Source organism: Maylandia zebra, linkage group LG11 (assembly GCF_041146795.1).
Source record: "Maylandia zebra isolate NMK-2024a linkage group LG11, Mzebra_GT3a, whole genome shotgun sequence".
NCBI classification, from domain to species: Eukaryota; Metazoa; Chordata; class Actinopteri; order Cichliformes; family Cichlidae; genus Maylandia; species Maylandia zebra.
In genome coordinates this window covers 9,594,973-9,612,010 of record NC_135177.1, presented here as the reverse complement: position 1 = coordinate 9,612,010, position 17,038 = coordinate 9,594,973, and the positions used below count along the sequence as shown (strand labels likewise).

General features: G+C 40.9%; 2 protein-coding genes and 1 long non-coding RNA gene across 12 annotated transcripts in view; 2 read left to right on the top strand and 1 right to left on the bottom strand.

Moving 5' to 3' along the window:
• Positions 1 to 13,538, top strand: part of ptk2ab (protein tyrosine kinase 2ab) — a 68,219-nt gene extending 54,681 nt beyond the window's left edge. For 9 of the 10 annotated variants that reach the window (XM_076889768.1, XM_076889766.1, XM_076889762.1 and 6 more), the window contains 8 exons: positions 372 to 497; positions 3,224 to 3,286; positions 4,673 to 4,712; positions 5,482 to 5,585; positions 7,321 to 7,476; positions 9,064 to 9,144; positions 9,291 to 9,376; positions 11,290 to 13,538. In XM_076889768.1, the coding sequence (XP_076745883.1) occupies positions 372 to 497; positions 3,224 to 3,286; positions 4,673 to 4,712; positions 5,482 to 5,585; positions 7,321 to 7,476; positions 9,064 to 9,144; positions 9,291 to 9,376; positions 11,290 to 11,416 (783 nt within the window). In that variant the 3' untranslated portion in view covers positions 11,417 to 13,538. The remainder of the gene's footprint in view (positions 1 to 371; positions 498 to 3,223; positions 3,287 to 4,672; positions 4,713 to 5,481; positions 5,586 to 7,320; positions 7,477 to 9,063; positions 9,145 to 9,290; positions 9,377 to 11,289) is intronic. The other variant, XM_076889770.1, reaches the window with a different exon arrangement.
• A 54-nt stretch (positions 13,539 to 13,592) lies between these two features.
• On the bottom strand, positions 13,593 to 15,755 carry LOC101483909 (uncharacterized). Its single transcript, XM_004565161.6, has 3 exons — positions 15,642 to 15,755; positions 14,971 to 15,087; positions 13,593 to 14,770 (listed from the first exon to the last, which is right to left on the bottom strand). Exons 1-3 carry the CDS (start codon positions 15,682 to 15,684, stop codon positions 14,559 to 14,561), a joined length of 372 nt encoding a protein of 123 aa, XP_004565218.1. The 5' UTR covers positions 15,685 to 15,755; the 3' UTR covers positions 13,593 to 14,558.
• On the top strand, positions 14,622 to 16,963 carry LOC143421043 (uncharacterized). The gene is made up of 3 exons (XR_013100766.1): positions 14,622 to 14,843; positions 15,396 to 15,494; positions 15,614 to 16,963. It is a non-coding gene; the product is annotated as an uncharacterized LOC143421043 (long non-coding RNA).
• The last annotated feature ends 75 nt before the right edge of the window (positions 16,964 to 17,038 follow it).

The window sequence follows — 17,038 nt, the reverse complement described above, 5'->3', positions numbered from 1 at the left end:
AAATACATTAAAAGGTTACCTAGACAACCTGAAACTCTACTAGTGGCCACGAATCATCTTTTCAAGTGTGACAAACATATTGTTTCTTCTGTGGAGGCAGTTACACACCAGTCACACTGTTGTTGTTTTTTTTAATGGGTTGCAAAAGTTTTCCAGTTTCCACACCAGTTTTTTTTCACAGAAACACCCCCCTGACACCTCAGTTGTTTTTAGTATTTGCGTCCACCACCTCAGTTCAGCCTCTCATCAGTCTGGTGTATATGTGTGTTCATCTCCATGTCTGGCTGTGTGTCCCCGTGCTGGTGTGCATGTCTGTTATGCTATGCTTGACTTTCTGTTGCACGTTTGTGTGTGTGTATGTGTGTGTGTAGGACAGGGCAGTAGACATGCAGCAGTGTGTAGGCCAGCAGTGCCTGTTAATGGAGGAACAGCTGATCATACAACAGCAGCAGATGGAGGAGGATCAGAGGTGGCTGGAGCAGGAGGAAAGGCTGCTGGTAAAGCACACCCATGCACAACTGACACATGCACACTACGGATGCTGTCACAGTGCATTTAATTGAGATTTACTTTGTCTTGCTTCTGTATGGTTGGCTAGATTTAAGCAGCTGTGTGGGGTAAACAAAAATGTCTAAAGACTAGCGCATTTGTGCAGCCCTGAACATGCCTCTTTGCAGCAATAAAGGAAAAGCAGCTACATTTAAGGAAGTTTGACGTGTTCTTGTTGGATTTATTTTGTGCTTTTCTGAGAGGTTGTGTATGGTGCATTGTGTCAGTGCTCACTGTAAGGAAAAGATGTCTTGTTTAGTTGCCGTCTTTTTGCATGCTGTCGTAATTCCGTATTCAGAAAGTGTAATCACTTAGTTTGGACTCATTTTTTAAAAAGTTTATCATTGTGTCAACACACATAAATATACTTAAGCTCTTAAATTATTTGATTTGAAAACACTATTGCACTTAAATGTGTGTTTTTACCGTGGTCCTGAGAGCTCAGTGCATTGCAACTTAAGAAAACACAAGCGAATCAAACCAACAGGAAACCATTCTCGCTAATTTCCTAGCACGTATGCAACACGAAGACAAATAAAATGCTGCAAAGTGAGAAAATGCCACCAGATACTGAAAGGAATTTAATGGAAATGCTCATTAAGAAGTGCAGAAGCGTGTTTGATATTGCCTTGAAGTTACTGAAGTCTCGTAGCTGTGATGGGAAATGAGCTGTATTCGATTTCGCTGTGACGTGGTCACACTCCTGAAAAATCTGACCTGTATATGATTTACAACCACACACAGAAGTGGGAAAAATGAAAATCTGCTACGTGAGAATATTAGATGTCAAATGTGATTTGTGTTGTTCACATTGTAATAAAAAAAAGTTCACTAAGAGTCGCATAAGAGCAAAAGGGGGAAAAACAGAGTTGAAACCCTTTTCTCTGCAGCCTGAATTCAGCCACAGACATTTGAAGTTTGAGGTGAAGGTGTCAGTGGTGTCAAGCTGATTATATTTTTTTTTAACAGCACTGCAGTTTGAGTTGTCTGCTGCGGCGTCTTTGAGCTAGAAACCTTAAGGCTGCTATTACAGTGACCCTGCTCTGATGTGCTGCAGTCAGTGCTGGTTAGAGAAAGAATCAGTTAGGATGCCTCCAAAAGTCTAGTTCCTATGTGGTTATAAAAATGACTGTCGTCTTCAAAAGAGTTTTACAATGACCTGTTAAACAGTTACTGTGCAGTATTTCATCAACTTACATTCCTCCTTAATACCATGCTGCTGAAGCCTCGGCACTGCAGCAATGTGCAAATGTAGATTAATTACACTTTGCTTTTTTGCACAGGATATGCATAAGCATCACATAAGTCTCATCAATTGTGTTCATTCATAGCATGTGCTGACATATATGGGTGAAGTGTGTGGACAATAACGTCCATGTCTTCACAGTTTAAAAAAAAAAGTTAATCTATACTTCCTGTGAGTCACTTTCTGGTTTGGAATTTACAAAGAAGAAAACGTGTCTCCTCTGATTGTTAGTAATGGGTAGCTGGATACCACTCAGTTCTTCTGGTAAGACTCATCCAGACGAAGATGAGTGAGCGCAGGGTTTGACATGACAAGAAGAGGTTGGCAAAGAGGGTTTTTTTTAATGTAGGATGCACTTTTCTGTGAACACAGAATTAAGGAACTGTCTGGGTTTTTTTGTTTTTTGCTTAAGACTTTTATAGTGCGTGTTTGTGTGCGTGCATGTAAGAGAGAGTGAGTTTGTAGGCAGGTGTGGCCTGTGCAAATTCCAGGCTAATGATAGGCTTACAGAATCTGACAGCCCAGTCAACAGTCTGTCTTTGACCCACAACCACTAAATGACAACACGCGAGATTACTGAAAAGATGGGGAGGTATAAAGTGTGTGTGTAGGGGTGGGTGGGGGGTGTTTCTTATAGGCTGCCTGGTTTTTATAAGACTGTCACTTGAGCGAGGGACTAGAAAGGGGTGGGAAAGAAAGGGAGGAGAAAGGCAGGAGGTTTTGGGAAAGAAGGGTAGACACGCTCGCATACTGACAGCTTGTTGGCAGCGTGCTTCTTCCCTCCTCCTCTCCTTCCCTCTCTCTGTGCGTCACCGTCAGACATAAGAGTGGTGGAGGCTGGAGTTGAATCTGAAGTCTTCTCTGGATGAAACTTGCAGCACTGACAAGGTTACAGAGAAAACCAGACAGTAACAGAGGGTACAGTGCGAGATACTGGAAAGATCCCGAGATAACAGCAGAGACTAAACGCCTCACACGAACGGTTCACACATCAGGCTTCTTTGATGAACTCTGCGGCGATGCTGGTCTTCAAGTCCTGTCTTGGAAAGCTGGTATGAGTGGATATGTGTGTGTCAGAGAGGGCAATGAGTGGGACTTTGTGGTTGTTTTGTGTGTGGTTTTATTTCGGTTTGCATGGCAGCACCAATAGAAACATTTTTCTTAAGTTAACTTTGTGTGGAGGATCCAAAAAAGCCTTTTGGACACTACACCTTTGTGTATCCTGCGTTCCAGTCTTCATAGGAGGTTTTGTGTTTGGACAGTTGTGCTTTTTTTTTCTGCCACAGCTTCATCATTTATCCATGAAGTCTATCTCTTTTTTTTGTGAAACATTTGGATTATTTGAAAAAATCCCTACTGCAAATCGAAGTATATGTATATGGATTTGGTAAATGGAGATGTAATGTTTGATTGTTTGTGATTGCTTAGAAACCCGACACGAGAAGTTCAAGAGGTAGTCTGGACAGAGAAGACAGTGGACTCCAGCCACCGGTAAGTTCCTTCTTCTTGTTTCTCATTAATTAGTTATACCCATTCACATCAGGACAATAACTCACAAACATTCCTACAGGTGCGAGTTGAACTGTCTCTGTTTCTTTCTTTCTAAACTTTCACTGTCCAAATCTTGTCCAATTTGCTGTCCCCGCCACTTTATGAATGGGAAGTTATTTTCCTGAAGTGTTTGTGTTTTTAACCACGGAGGATGTCTGATGAAGACGAATGTTGACGGACGTCCGTGTTATGGTCAGACTCACTGCTGCGGCGTGTGTTTGTTTTCTTTTCAACTGACTGATTCAGGGACAGGAAGTGACCTGTTGAGGGTAAAGTCAGCAATGTGGGGTCAGCAGTTTCTCACAAACTGAATATTAATGGAAGGGTTTTGCACTCAGTCCCAGAGTGTCCTGGTGGCCGATTTTAGTGATTGTCCATCTGTAAATAAATACTTCAGAGTGTGAGAAGCAACGTTACTGGTAAAGGATGTAAGATCTGGGCACTGCTGGCAGCCCTTTGGTTGCACACAAAACACAGAGTTGCTGAGATATTTGCATCTTGCAACTTCTCCCCTTTCCTCCTGTTGTAATATCTAGTGTGTGTGTGCGTGTGTGTAACTGTATCCCAAAGCTGGAATCTCTGCAGCTGAACGCAGAGTTGCATGTTGATGTTATTTCCCCAATGCCAGCAGAAGTTGTTTCAGCAGTCTGAAGTTGCCATGAGTTAGATATTTCCGTCTCTGTAATTCATCTCACTGCTTGTCCTCCTCCTCCTCCCATTGAATGGTTGTGGTTTGTGGTGGGAAAATCTCCCTCGTTCGTGTGTGTGTGTGTGTGTGTGTGTGTGTGTGTGTGTGTGTGTGCCTTGGTGGAGTATTTTTGGGTGTTGGTGGTTGTCAGACCACAACACAATGATGGCACCATGGCTTTTGAGTCCTTCTGTGCTGTTTTCTCACACACACAAAACAACAGGGATGCAGTAAAAATACAATAAATTTAAATATGTAACATTCCTGGCATTTTGTTCTTACAACCATCACATCATGTAAACATGCTGCAGTTTTAAAATGCTAGCTCTAACAAAAGAAACACTTTGACAGGAAGAGGATGACAAAACAAACAGAATATTTTTGTTACCATAAGTTACCCAACGCAGGACCACACAGCACAAAATAACAGGCACAGCTCCTCTGCCGCAAATGACTGTGAGCTAGCTGTGTGCGAGCTGAGGCTCGGTGTCACATGACAAAGTAAATTGGATTCTGTGCTGAGGCCGCTGGTGGTTTAAAGCTGTGAAGTTCTAATTTCCTGCAAAGCTTCTGATTATGTCTGCGTCTGTGCAATCGCTAACCCAGTGCTTTGTTTTGTTGTTTGTTTGTTTGCGCAGACAGGAAACCAGCACATATACCAGCCCGTTGGCAAACCAGGTAATAGATGGGGCCTCAACTCCGCCACAATTACAGGAGGGCAACCACTATTGTTATATGCTGTCTTCTCTTTCTCCCAAGATGTGTAACTTACACATATACCATCACACAGTGTAGCACGCTGTGTATCTCTGAGGTCAGCGTCTGTCTGCAGGGTTTAGTCTGTGGTCACAGTAAGACAGATCCAGCTGTGAACCTGCTGGCCTGCTAGTGAGAACACCAACCTCTGGTTATATGGACTCAAACAGCATGTCATGTTCAGTATGTTCAGTGCTCAGAGCGTTAATATACAGAGAAAACAGAAACATATAGTAGCCAGCTGGGGGATGATTTTCCAGGATGGAATATCGTTTTTGTCCATTTAATGTTTCCTGATTCCTGATAGATACTAATGTAGAGGAAGAGAGACGTTTCATACTTGAAACAGTTTGTGGGAGACTTTATAAATCAATCAAAACTTTATTCATACGACAATTTTAATACCACTTTGCAATTGAATGTTCTTTACAGAACATCATCAAATGCAGAAGAGAAAAAGAGGCTAAAAGGTGTGAAAAGAAGTAGAAAGCATAGATACAATTCAAATAAAAACCAAATCTTACGAGGTGACGCTTTGTTTGGCAAAAATTAGCCTGGAGTTAATTATAATCTGTGTTATAATCTGAGCTGCTGCGAAACCAAAGTAAGCATCTGCCCACACTTCTTAGGAATAAATTGTGAGTAGAAATATTTTTGTACTTCACACGTTGTCGTATGTTGTTTCCTGCAGAGCATGTGGCCCCGCCAAAGAAACCCCCTCGACCTGGGGCCCAGTGCCAAGTAAGCAGCCTGGCCTGTCTAAATACTGGAGACAGTTACAATGATGGAGTCAAGGTACACACACACACGTGCATGAATGCATGAAGCAAAAGTACAAGCAGAAATACACACTGAATGAATGAATGAATGAAATGCTCCTCCAGTAGCACATGGAGGGACACATTTACCGAGTGGACACAGTGCATGTTTTGAATGCTTGGAGCATTAATATTTACCCTTGTATCTTCTTTCCTTTGGCTGCTCCGGCTCTCTCTCTCTCTCCCCTCCCCCTCACCCCCATTCTTCTCCGGCACTCTGCCTTACTGTTGACCCCTAGCCCTGGCGGGTAAGCAGCACACCGTCTGTGTGTGTTTACTGTGCGTCTTGTCTCCTGTTCCATATTGTTGTCCTACTCCTCCATCAGCCCTTTGATTTCTTTGTCCAACAAATCACATTCTGTTGTAGTATTAACTTCATCTCTGCACTTCCCCTTGTCTGTTTTCCTGCTTATATTGTCTTCTCTCCTTTTCTCAGATCTAAGTGCTTTTAACTTTTATAGATTTTTTTTTTTATTTACTTGAGCACTAATTATATGCTTCTCTTTGTAATTAGTAGACAAGTGAGTCTTTAATAAGATTTAATCTTTTTTTTCTTCCCCGGTTAAGAATTAAAAGGTTTTCCTCATCCTAGTAAAATAGGGTCATATTTTTTACAGATTATAAAGCAGCTAGTTTTCAAATGCTTATTTTTTCTAGATAAATGCTTCAAGTGGTTTCAGTAGGTCATTGTGTGCACAGCGTTGTATTGTTTTCACTGTAGGCGGTGATTTACTGATTACCCAGAATTCAGTAAGGACTGGAAAAGCGAGGGCGTGAAGGGGAATGCAGAAAAAATGTGCAAAATGAAGTGAAATTGCAAAGAGGATTAGAGTTTATACATGCATGCATGCATGACTGCGGGCGAGAGAAAGTCTTTGTATTCAAGATGTGGGAAGTATACCTGCAGGTAGTAGTCAGGTGATGTCACTGAGCAAGAGAGATGGTGAAGAAAATGGAAAGACAGAAATGAGAAAGCGCTTTATGTTAGTGCAAGATGATGATTGGTTTATATGGCAGGTTCAGGAAGATGTGACCTCCTACGGGGAATCTGTATTCAATTAAAATCCTCAACTGATAGGTTTACGGCACAGGTTATGGTAGTGTGACACTGCCATCTAGTGGCCAGAGAATACCTCTACATTTAGACATAGTGTTGTTCCTGGATCATCATAATTAATGTTGGCCCAGGTTCAACATTGCAAGTGACAAATCAATGTTATGATGTTGTTATGATGTCATCGTCGACATGGAAACAAGACTTGCTGATGTCCACTCAGGAAAAAGTGCAAATAAGTGGGTGGAGAGGGTCAGGGTTAGGGCTATGGCTATGGTTACGGTGTTATGGTTAGGGTCGATGGTGTGATGGTGTTTCCATGTCGCAAAACAATGGCATCACAACATGGGTATATCAGATGTACTTAACATAAGTAGAAACATAGTAGATATTAATTCACTCATTAATCTACTTGTTTAACTCTCTTGATTATTATTACTTTACTTTGGACCTTTAAATGTATCTAGTGTGTAAGGCGGATGAACGTCTTTACAATCTAGCAGGATTTGTGGAGGTAAATGTTTTAACAAATGTTTTGTTTTTTCATCCACACTGTTTCAGCTGGTTTTTGTCATCAGTCTCCCACACTTCTTTCCCAGGTACACATTCACTCAAAGAACCTCTCACTCACTGCTTTTTGTCTTCTTCTGTGGTTTAGCTGCAGCCTCAGGAGATAAGCCCGCCTCCCACCGCCAATCTGGATCGGTCAAACGACAAAGTGTACGAGAACGTGACGGGATTGGTCAAAGCTGTGATCGAGATGTCAAGCAAGATCCAGCCGGCTCCACCCGAGGAGTACGTGCCCATGGTCAAGGTAACAGAGGCACAAACGGCAGTTTGTTATTTCTCTGAAGTGGAGCTGCAGGCTTTGAGCTAAAAACTCAGCACAGTAGATCAAAGCAGCTCTGTGCAGTTTAATAACCGCTGTGTCCTTGAGCACTGTGACGCACTGTTTCAGTTTAATTGGCCGGTGCAGCTTTCCAAGGACGGAATTTCGACACTTCTTCTGCTCCTTCATGAATAATTTTTGCTTCATATATTAACCTGACTCTGCAGATAGCCTAAGCAGCTTTTCACCAAAGGGATTTAATAATTAGTTTTCCTGTGAGTCTTTTTGACAAAAATACATTTCATTTTATTTCTCCAAAGGGTTTTTTCACGTTGGTAGAAAGGGAAGAGCAGGGCAAACAGCCCGTACAGCTAACATTGGAGTGTTCATCCCTAACTCCAGAATGTTTAGCCAAGCTGCTAACCTTAAGAAGGGAATACAGCACTGTGTCGTTTCTGTCTTCTCTATTAGAAATTTCAGATTTTAGACTATTTAAAACAAACTATGTGAATTATTGATACTAGGGCTGCCACAAACGATTATTTTGATAGTCGACTAGTCACCGATTATTTTTGCGATTAGTCGACTAATCAGATCATCATCCATTGGACGTACAGCGTACAGCTTATTGCACCAGCAGCATCTGGTCTTATATAACTATCATTAGCTTACAGCTTGAAGTGTTTGTGCTAACTAAAAATAAAGACAAGATGGTAGTTTATTAATTTTTAATGAAATTTGCAGATTGTTTCGGTGAAGTTTAATAAACTCCTTGCTTTCTAAAATATAACAGGACACCGGAGTATATTCTCCAGCGTCTCACACTTCTGATAATCAGCTGTCTGCTTGACAGTTTTAGCTGTGCAAAAACTATAACTTTAATCTCAGCCAAACCGATTTACTCAGGAACAAATAAAATACTAAAGAAAGCCAAACTAACATTTTTAAGTTATCTAAGTGACTTATATATATGTTTAACCTGACTAGCAAAAGACAGCGGTGGGTTTGAAAACTATTTGCCGGGAGTCCGGTGTTCTCACGGCTCTAGTTAGCCTTGCCCCCGCCTAGCTATCGAGCTAGTGGGTAACAGACGTCTCCGAAAACGTCGGAGCGCTTTTGAAAATATGCGGTGTCTTGATAAACTGAGCAGATATTTGAGGTTTACACAGCTACATTCTCGCCTGAAAATATGTTAAACGTTTATTTTGTGACCCAGAAAGAATAATAAGAGTAAAGTTAAAACTAACTAGCTGCCGCCATTGTCGACAACTGCGCTGGGCTGCGCTATGAATTCTGGGACACAGCTTCTTCTTCTTCGGGGTTTAACGGCAGCTGGCATCCTTGTACATGCAGTGCTGCCATCTTCTGTTTCAGTCCGTTATTACACTCTTAAATCCTACTACTCATTCCTGCGTCCTTTGTGATCTTACAAAGCTTCAAACGATGCGTCGACTATTAAATTAGTCGTCGACGATTTTAATAGTCGACATAATCGTGACTAGTCGACTAATCGTGGCAGCCCTAATTGATACCACATGTAAGCTGTCCTGTTGTGAAAAAAATGTGTTTCAGGATGTGGGTCTGGCACTGAGGACATTATTGGCCACAGTAGATGAGACTCTACCTCAACTTCCAGCCAGTACACACAGAGAGGTAGACACCGTTTTTACTAACAAGCATTCACTTTATGTTATTAAACAGTTTAATGATTGTTAATAAATCACGTTAAAGCACATTATTGATCACACAGCTGCTCCAGCTTGTATTTTATTTTATACGGTTACGCTTTTCTTCACCAGATCGAGATGGCACAGAAGCTGCTGAACTCTGACTTGGCAGAACTGATTGCAAAGATGAAGTTAGCCCAACAATATGTGATGACCAGGTAGGTGCACAAACTAAAAGCATCACTTTGTTAGGTAAACCTTACCTACCTTAATTCTGGAAACATTGCTCAGAGGTTTTGGTCCTTAGTGACATGACAGCATTACACAGCTGCTGCAGGTTTGTCAGCTGTGCATCCATGATGTGAATCTGCTTTTCTACCACATTACAAAAGTGGACTAAGACTGTGATTGTGAACGTCATTTGAGTACAGTGAAGTCATCTCAAACTGGATCTGAGCTTTGTGACTTGGTGCATTATGCTGCCACTTAGGTGGGCTATGCCATTTAAAAAATGCTCAGTTGGTACTAGAGATGGACCGATCCGATATTACGTATCGGTATCTGTCCGATACTGACCTAAATTACTGGATCGGATATCGGAGAAAAATAAAAAATGTAATCCGATCCATTAAATATCACGAAAGCACCTCACAAAACTTGCAACACGCCCTAACTCACCTCAGAACGTTAGCACGTCGGAGCAGTATGCATCACGTGATAGAGCGGCTGTGGCATGCGGGACCTGTTGGTGGTATGGTTGAGCATTTGGAGCTTCGCTAGCAACCCGGCATTTCATCTCCGACAAAGTTATCCCCGAGAGAAGTAAAGCAAGTGTGTAAGTCCATCTCTGAATGTTTGTAAAGCATTCCTGCGTTAAGCTTAACGAGCGACTGCCTCTCGCTCTCCGGCTGCTACTTCAATCATGAAACTGCTGATCGGCTTTTCTGTCGCAAGTCCGTGTCTCTTGTTTGTTTTTGGCCCACTTTGCACCAGAAAGAGGAAACCAGCGGCTGAACAACAGCAGCACATTTAAGCTTGATCAGCTGTTGTTAGAATTTATTTAATATTACTTTCTACACCAGGATCTTTTTCTACGTAGCTGACGCTGGTAACTGTGCAGGGGCGGATCTAGCAAAGTTTAGCCAGGGGGGCCGATAGGGCATTAACAGGGAAAAGGGGGCACAAAGACATACTTTTCTTTCTTATTCTCATTTAAAATGTTGAGCTTTTAATTATTTAATATTTATCTGAATCTTACACCCAAAGTTTTAATCTGATGTAAAATGTATAGAAGTCCATTACTGCATATGGTAACTGTTAAGTCTAATATATATACCCTAGTAAGCTATAGTACTTTTTCCTTTGGGAAGGTACCATCTGTGCAGTCTGCAATTTTGTTGAAGAAAGATGTTGAATCTATTTAATATTTCTTGAAAAATAATTGATTTCTGTGCATTTTTTTCCACACTGCATCAAATTAAGGTTGATTACGTCGATTAAGCATCATGAGGTGGAGCGTGAGGGGTGGTTCCCTATTTTTTATTTATTTATTTATTTTTGTTGTTGCTGGGAGTTGGAACCCTATTAGTTAGGTTGCTTAATATTTATGCTAAGTACTCTTTAAAATACCAGAATAGGGAGGATGGTGTAGGTTTAAGTTTATTAGATTGATCAGTATTGCTGAACTATGAAATATTTTTTTTGCATACAGGTATAACAGAATAGCTTTAGTGTAGTTGTTGTTTTAAACTTGAGTATGAACTTATACAAAATGCAGCAAGATATTTAAAAAACAGTTTTGTTGATTAAAAAACATTATATCGGATTCATATCGGTATCAGCAGATATCCAAATTTATGATATCGGTATCGGTATCGGACATAAAAAGTGGTATCGTGCCATCTCTAGTTGGTACTAATGAGCCTAAGTGCACTGAGTTTCTGTCATGTGATTGGATGATTAGATATTTGCACTAACAAGTAGGTTGAACAGATGTGCCTGATAAAGTGGCCAGTGAGAGTGTGTGTCATGCTCACGTTCTTGATGCTGTCACGTCTGCACATATGATCATTAATACTGCACTAACTATTAAAACTCTGATCTTGCATATATTCTGTATTGATGCTCCAAGCCTCCAGCAGGACTACAAGAAGCAGATGTTGACGGCGGCTCATGCTCTTGCTGTTGATGCCAAGAACTTGCTGGATGTTATCGACCAATCCCGGCTCAAGATGATGGCCCAGTCCCGCCCACACTAGCCCCATGTCGTCCGAGCTGACCAACAGGAGAGGGTGGCATCATCGTGACTTCTAAAGACTCCTGGGTTCCAGACGTCAGTCCTGATGTGTTGACGGAGGGGGCTGCTTTACAAATCAACGGCGAGAGCAGTGGCTCTGATAATCTGATAATGGTCCGCGATGAATCGTTAGAATTTTTTAATCCCGCTATAGCCGAGGTAATTAGTTCAACTGGGATTAAAATCTCCACCACTGTGACTTTCTGTATACGAGAACAGCGCAGAAACACTTCCTGAATCAGGGACTTGGCAGCTTCGCTCTCTTCAGAGTGGAATACAGTGACGAGAGGAGGAAGAAAGAAATCTACTCGTGATTTTTTTTTTTTTTTTTTTTTTTTTAAGCTGTAAATCTGGATTTGGGATGAGCCAGATTCTGCAGGTTAGAGTTTTAAATGGATTCAAAACTTCCGACAGAAACGCTATCATGAAAGCTGGTGAGATCGGGCGGATTGCAACCCGATCTGCAACATATCTGCATGAAACTTCACTGTGGGATCTTAGACGTCGGCCGCCCCCGTTTGCTGACGTTCCGATTCCTGAATGGGAGCTCCTTTCTCCAATCAAATATCTCTACATCGCCATACACATCACATGTTTGTTATGTTTTGTTTTTTTGGTGCCTGGGGTGGTACAGTAACAACAGTCTCGGTTTGGTCTTCTCCGACTCGTCATGCCTCCTACCATCTCTCTTTCTCTGTTTCCTCCATCTCACCATGTTTTATTTATAGACTCAAATTGCAGAGGAGGAAACAGAGGCAGGAACGTAAAAAAGCAGAATACGCCTCGAGGACAGTCTAGTAACACTCTACTGCCTGAGGAAAGAAAACACTCTCTTCCCCTCTTCTCTCTATTTCACTCACTTTTCCTTTCCTTCACCCTTACTGCTCCCCTACTCCCACAGTCTTCCTCAGCTCCTCTCTGAGCCACTTTTAAAGACTCCAAATGTGAAGAGTCCAGCTCTGTGCGGGTAATCACCGCAGACAGAAACCTCCCCTACTCGCACTCAGTTCAGTCTGCTCTTTTTATCGATCAGCTCCATGTTTTTTGTGTTGTTTTGAGGAATCTTCGTCCTCTATACTGAAAAATGTTGAACTTTCAACCCCAGCAATTGACTGCTGTGTAAAAAAAAAAAAAAAAAGAATTGGAAAAAATGTGTTCAGCGTGAGTGGCAGGATGCTTCCGATTGGTTCACGAGGAAGAAGACAGTGACACGTCTCAGAGTGGTCGCTAATTTTGTGAGGTTCGTGTCTCCTTTTCCTTTTTTTGTCTCCTCACATATAGTCCCAATATGAATCGTACGTTCATAATATAAGATTACATTAACTGTCCGATCACCCACTAGTGACACTTAAAGTATATTTCCCGGGGACCTGAACAAACCTCATATCACATTTATGACTCCAATTCTCTTGTCAGGTGTAACACTTTAAAAATTCCCCCCCTCCCTGACTTAATAATAGTCCCCATGGAACCAAACACATGAAATGTGGAGCCACATGACTGGAACTTGTTTCTCAGACACAAAACACTGAACTGAAAATCACATTTGTCTTTGTTAATACTGACCCCATGTGGAGTGTCACATACTGCTATATGAAATATACTGGTGACTGTACTGGTATAGCATGATATACTGGTATAAAGAAGAGCATATTTGCACAGCACCAAAATAACACATCCTAAGTTGTTTCCTTTTTTGTTTCTTGTTTGTTTGTTTTTTATTATTATTATTATTATTATTTTTTAAACCCGTTTTATCCAGATGTGATTTCCATGTTTAGCCAGCAACGAAACTATCAGATCGATCAATCTGGGTGTTATAGGGATAAAATAAATGTAAAACGGAGGAGAAAAAGACCCCAAACGAAACAATCTATTTTATTTCCTTGTTGTTGCGTAAATCTGCTCATGTTGGTATATTGTAAGCTATACTGGTGTGTATCACTGGTGAATTGTACAGAACTCGTACTAGTAAACACTGGTATTTATTTTGTCTTCTGGGCTAATTAAGCCATCTTGTCAAATAGGAGGAAACAAAAAAACAATGGAATAAAAATAATTATGAAATGAAATAAGTCTGTCCACTTTGTAGTTGATTGGGATTTATTTAAAGTGCCTTTTAGGATTAATATTTATAATTTCAAGTTAATGTTGGCGTAGATGTTTTTAAAGAGCATTCAGAAAATCATAAAGAAGAGAATTAGACTTTCTCACAATAAGAAAGGACACATTGCACTGTATATAACAATAATAACCTGTTGTACAACAATGCTGTTGCTTGCACAAGCATGGATTTTAGTGTTAAGGATGGGCTGCTGAAGTTTCAGTGGAGATATGATGGTGGAAATGGCTGAAATCTTACAGCACCTGAAAGATCCCTGCTCTGGAAGGTGCATGTACCAACCAGTGAACATCTACATGATTCAGAGAAGCCCTGGGAGAAAAAGCTTTGGTCAGATGAAACCAAAATGAGCTCTCAGGCATCCGCCTGACCAAAATCCCTCCTGAGATGTGTCCAAACCTGGTGACCAACTACAAGAAACATCTTACCACTGTGCAGCCAACATGGGTTTCTCCATCAAGTACTAAGTCATGTTTTAGGATCAAATACTTTCACTCACTGACATGCAAATCAATATATTTATTTTCTTGTTCTGTCTCTCTCTCTCAATTAAAATGAAACTACAGTAAACTAAGGAAAATCATAAACATTTTAAGCAACTAATGTCTATATTCATTCATTTTTTTAACTGGGCCGTCATTTCTTGAGCATAATAGACATTTTTGACGATCAAATATCCAGGAAAACCAGAAATCCACAGATTTCTGTCAGATTAAGCTAATATAAGCTTACTGCCTTTACCTTTTGTGGAATTAAAAGCTAAAGTCAATTTTTGAACCCTTTAACGTGTAACAACTAGCCCTGTCTGTCAGTATTATAAATCCTACGATATCTAATTGTGCATGTGGAGTACACAGTGATATTTTAAAAGCTTTTTGTTAAACAGCTTCGAATATAAACAGTATTTACAAGATGCATAAGATTGCAGGTAGTGCGGAGACTGTAGCGGTGCAGTTTGTACGGTTTGCGCATCCCACTGAGCTCAGCGTGACAGCAGAAATCCCACACCGACAGTCAGGAGCAGCAGTTTGTTGTTTCTGTTGATGGAGTCGGCTTTGCTGAAGTTACACAAGTCATAGCTGCTGCAGCAGCTGACGGCGTTCCCGTTTCCGTTGGAGTCGACTGAGGCGGTGGAGGCAGCTCCTCTGCACGTGGCCTGGCTGGCACACTGCTTTGTTATGGCTGTCGCTGTATCTGAGCAGCACACAGACAAACAGCAGGGATTATAGTTTCTACACTGAGACTGACCAAGAGCTGAGTTTAATAAGTAAGTGCCCTTCATAAAAATCCTACTGCACAAAGGAACTTTAGAAGAATGTTTAGATTCATTTATACGTGCTACTAAACCTCTGTCAGGTTTCTTGATTGCACGTTGATGTTGTGAGATAAATTACCGAAAGTGTCGACGACAGTCATGCATGTGTTGAGAGGTGTTTTACACTCCTGGGTACTCTGGTTGCATTCTTCATTGGTTGCCGATGAGCTGCACACGTAGCACTTCAGTGGCAGCGCTGCAGATGTGAGGAACAACAAAAACTGAAACTTGATTGAAAGGCAGATTTCTTTTTCTACTGGTTTGAGGACTAGTAATGTTTCTGTCAATCAGGCGTTACTGTGAAGGGCAGTTGAGTACGGTTCTGGTGTTAATCCATAAACCTGCTGTGGGAATGAAATGGTGAAGGGCATTAGAGTTAAACGTCTGAAACTAGTGAATTATTAATCAAGATAAATCAGCGGAGACTAACACTGATATTTACCACATGTCCTTCAGCAACACAGCCGGCCAACCTGATTACAAACCTCTTATTTCTGGGTAAAGGTGACATTGTCGACGGAGAAAAAACAGACGTCTGGAAACGACAGCGTGAGATACTTGTTTTTCATAAGGAGAAGGCTTGAAACTCATCACTGCACGCTCGTAAGTTATTTGTCATTCTGGCAATTTCAGTATATATGTATATGTATTTTTCAGATTTACTGAACTGTCACCCTGACTTTGAAAAAAAAAATTTTTTTCCCATGACCTTTGACCTACAGTTCGAGCAGTCAGATGTTTATTACGTACCTGGAGAAAAGAGCAGGAAGAAGATCCCAAGCACAAGCAGCATCTTCCTAACTGGTGTTGAACTGTTCCCGACCGGAATGTTTGCAGTCTGCAGTTAAAGCTGTCGTGCCAAAAAGTGTGTGTGTGTGGTGAAACTGTTCCACCCACATTAACACCATCATTACATGAAACAGGAAGCATTTAATAAAAGTTACTGTTTGTTGCTATGTGGGTTAGGGTTGGTGTTTTTGCTGGTTTCACAGATACTTGCTCTGTTTATCTTCTTTATCTTTCTCTTGTTAATCACAGACACCAACTTAACGTCAGGCAGTGAAACTTTGTCTCTGCTGGCTGAGGCATAATTTAAGTACAGTCTGAGGATTTGTTGGCTTTTTTTCCTTCACCAAGAGGAAACTCTCATTTCTCTCGAACAATCACCTCTATCAAACTATAGAAAAGGAGAAACGGTTGAAACAACCTAATGTAAATATAAGCTCCTAATAAGTTAATGAGTGAAGGTGTGGTTACATTGAAACCACAATTTTAGAAACAGTGCATCGTTCAGAATACATTACCCACAATTTTTTGGCTTTCTTCTAAATCCTGCTCTTTCAAAGTTTAATCTATAAACATATGAGTTCTTACCACTAAGGAAAAACAGTACACTAGTATTCCTGTGGATTTTATTTAATAAAGCTAAAAATATGCAGTACTGCTATGATTTCTTTACATTTAATAGGTATAACGATGAAACATAATATAGGACCTACAGAGCTCTTCTTTGGCTGTTGGCTGCCTTTTGTTCTATTCTCTGTCAAAATGATTCCACGCTGCTTCAATGATGTTGCAGTTCGGGTGTTTCACTGTGGGTTTTTCTATCAGGTATGTTTTTACTGCATTAACAGTGTGTTTGGAATCATCATCATGACGAACAATGAAGATGTTGCCAATCAGATGGTTTCCAGATGGTATTACATAGTGGATCAAAATCTGATGGTACCTTTCTGTGTTCATAATCGTGTGTTGAGTGGCTTGAAAATGGTCAGGAACAAGGACTGGACTGAAGGCGAGTAAAAAAGCAGTGAAGAGCTTCAGAAGGGCTGGAGAACTACAACTCAACATGTACTCAGACACAGATATACAGTCCCGTGTTTTGTTTTTCATAATGTAAGGTGTGAAGATTCATGTGGTTCATTGTGCTGAGTGTTTTTTTTCCTGTTCTCAAAATGCTCTCCCATTAGGAGCTCAGTGTGGGTGGAGTTCTTTTTTCCCCTCCTCTTCCCTCATATAGTGTGTATTTCATTGTTTTTCTTACCATCCTTCCTCACTCTGACCTGTCTTACCAACGTCATGTTTGTGCAATGTAAGTACGGTCGAAAGGGGTCCTATTTTACTGCATGTATGTGTAACATTGATAG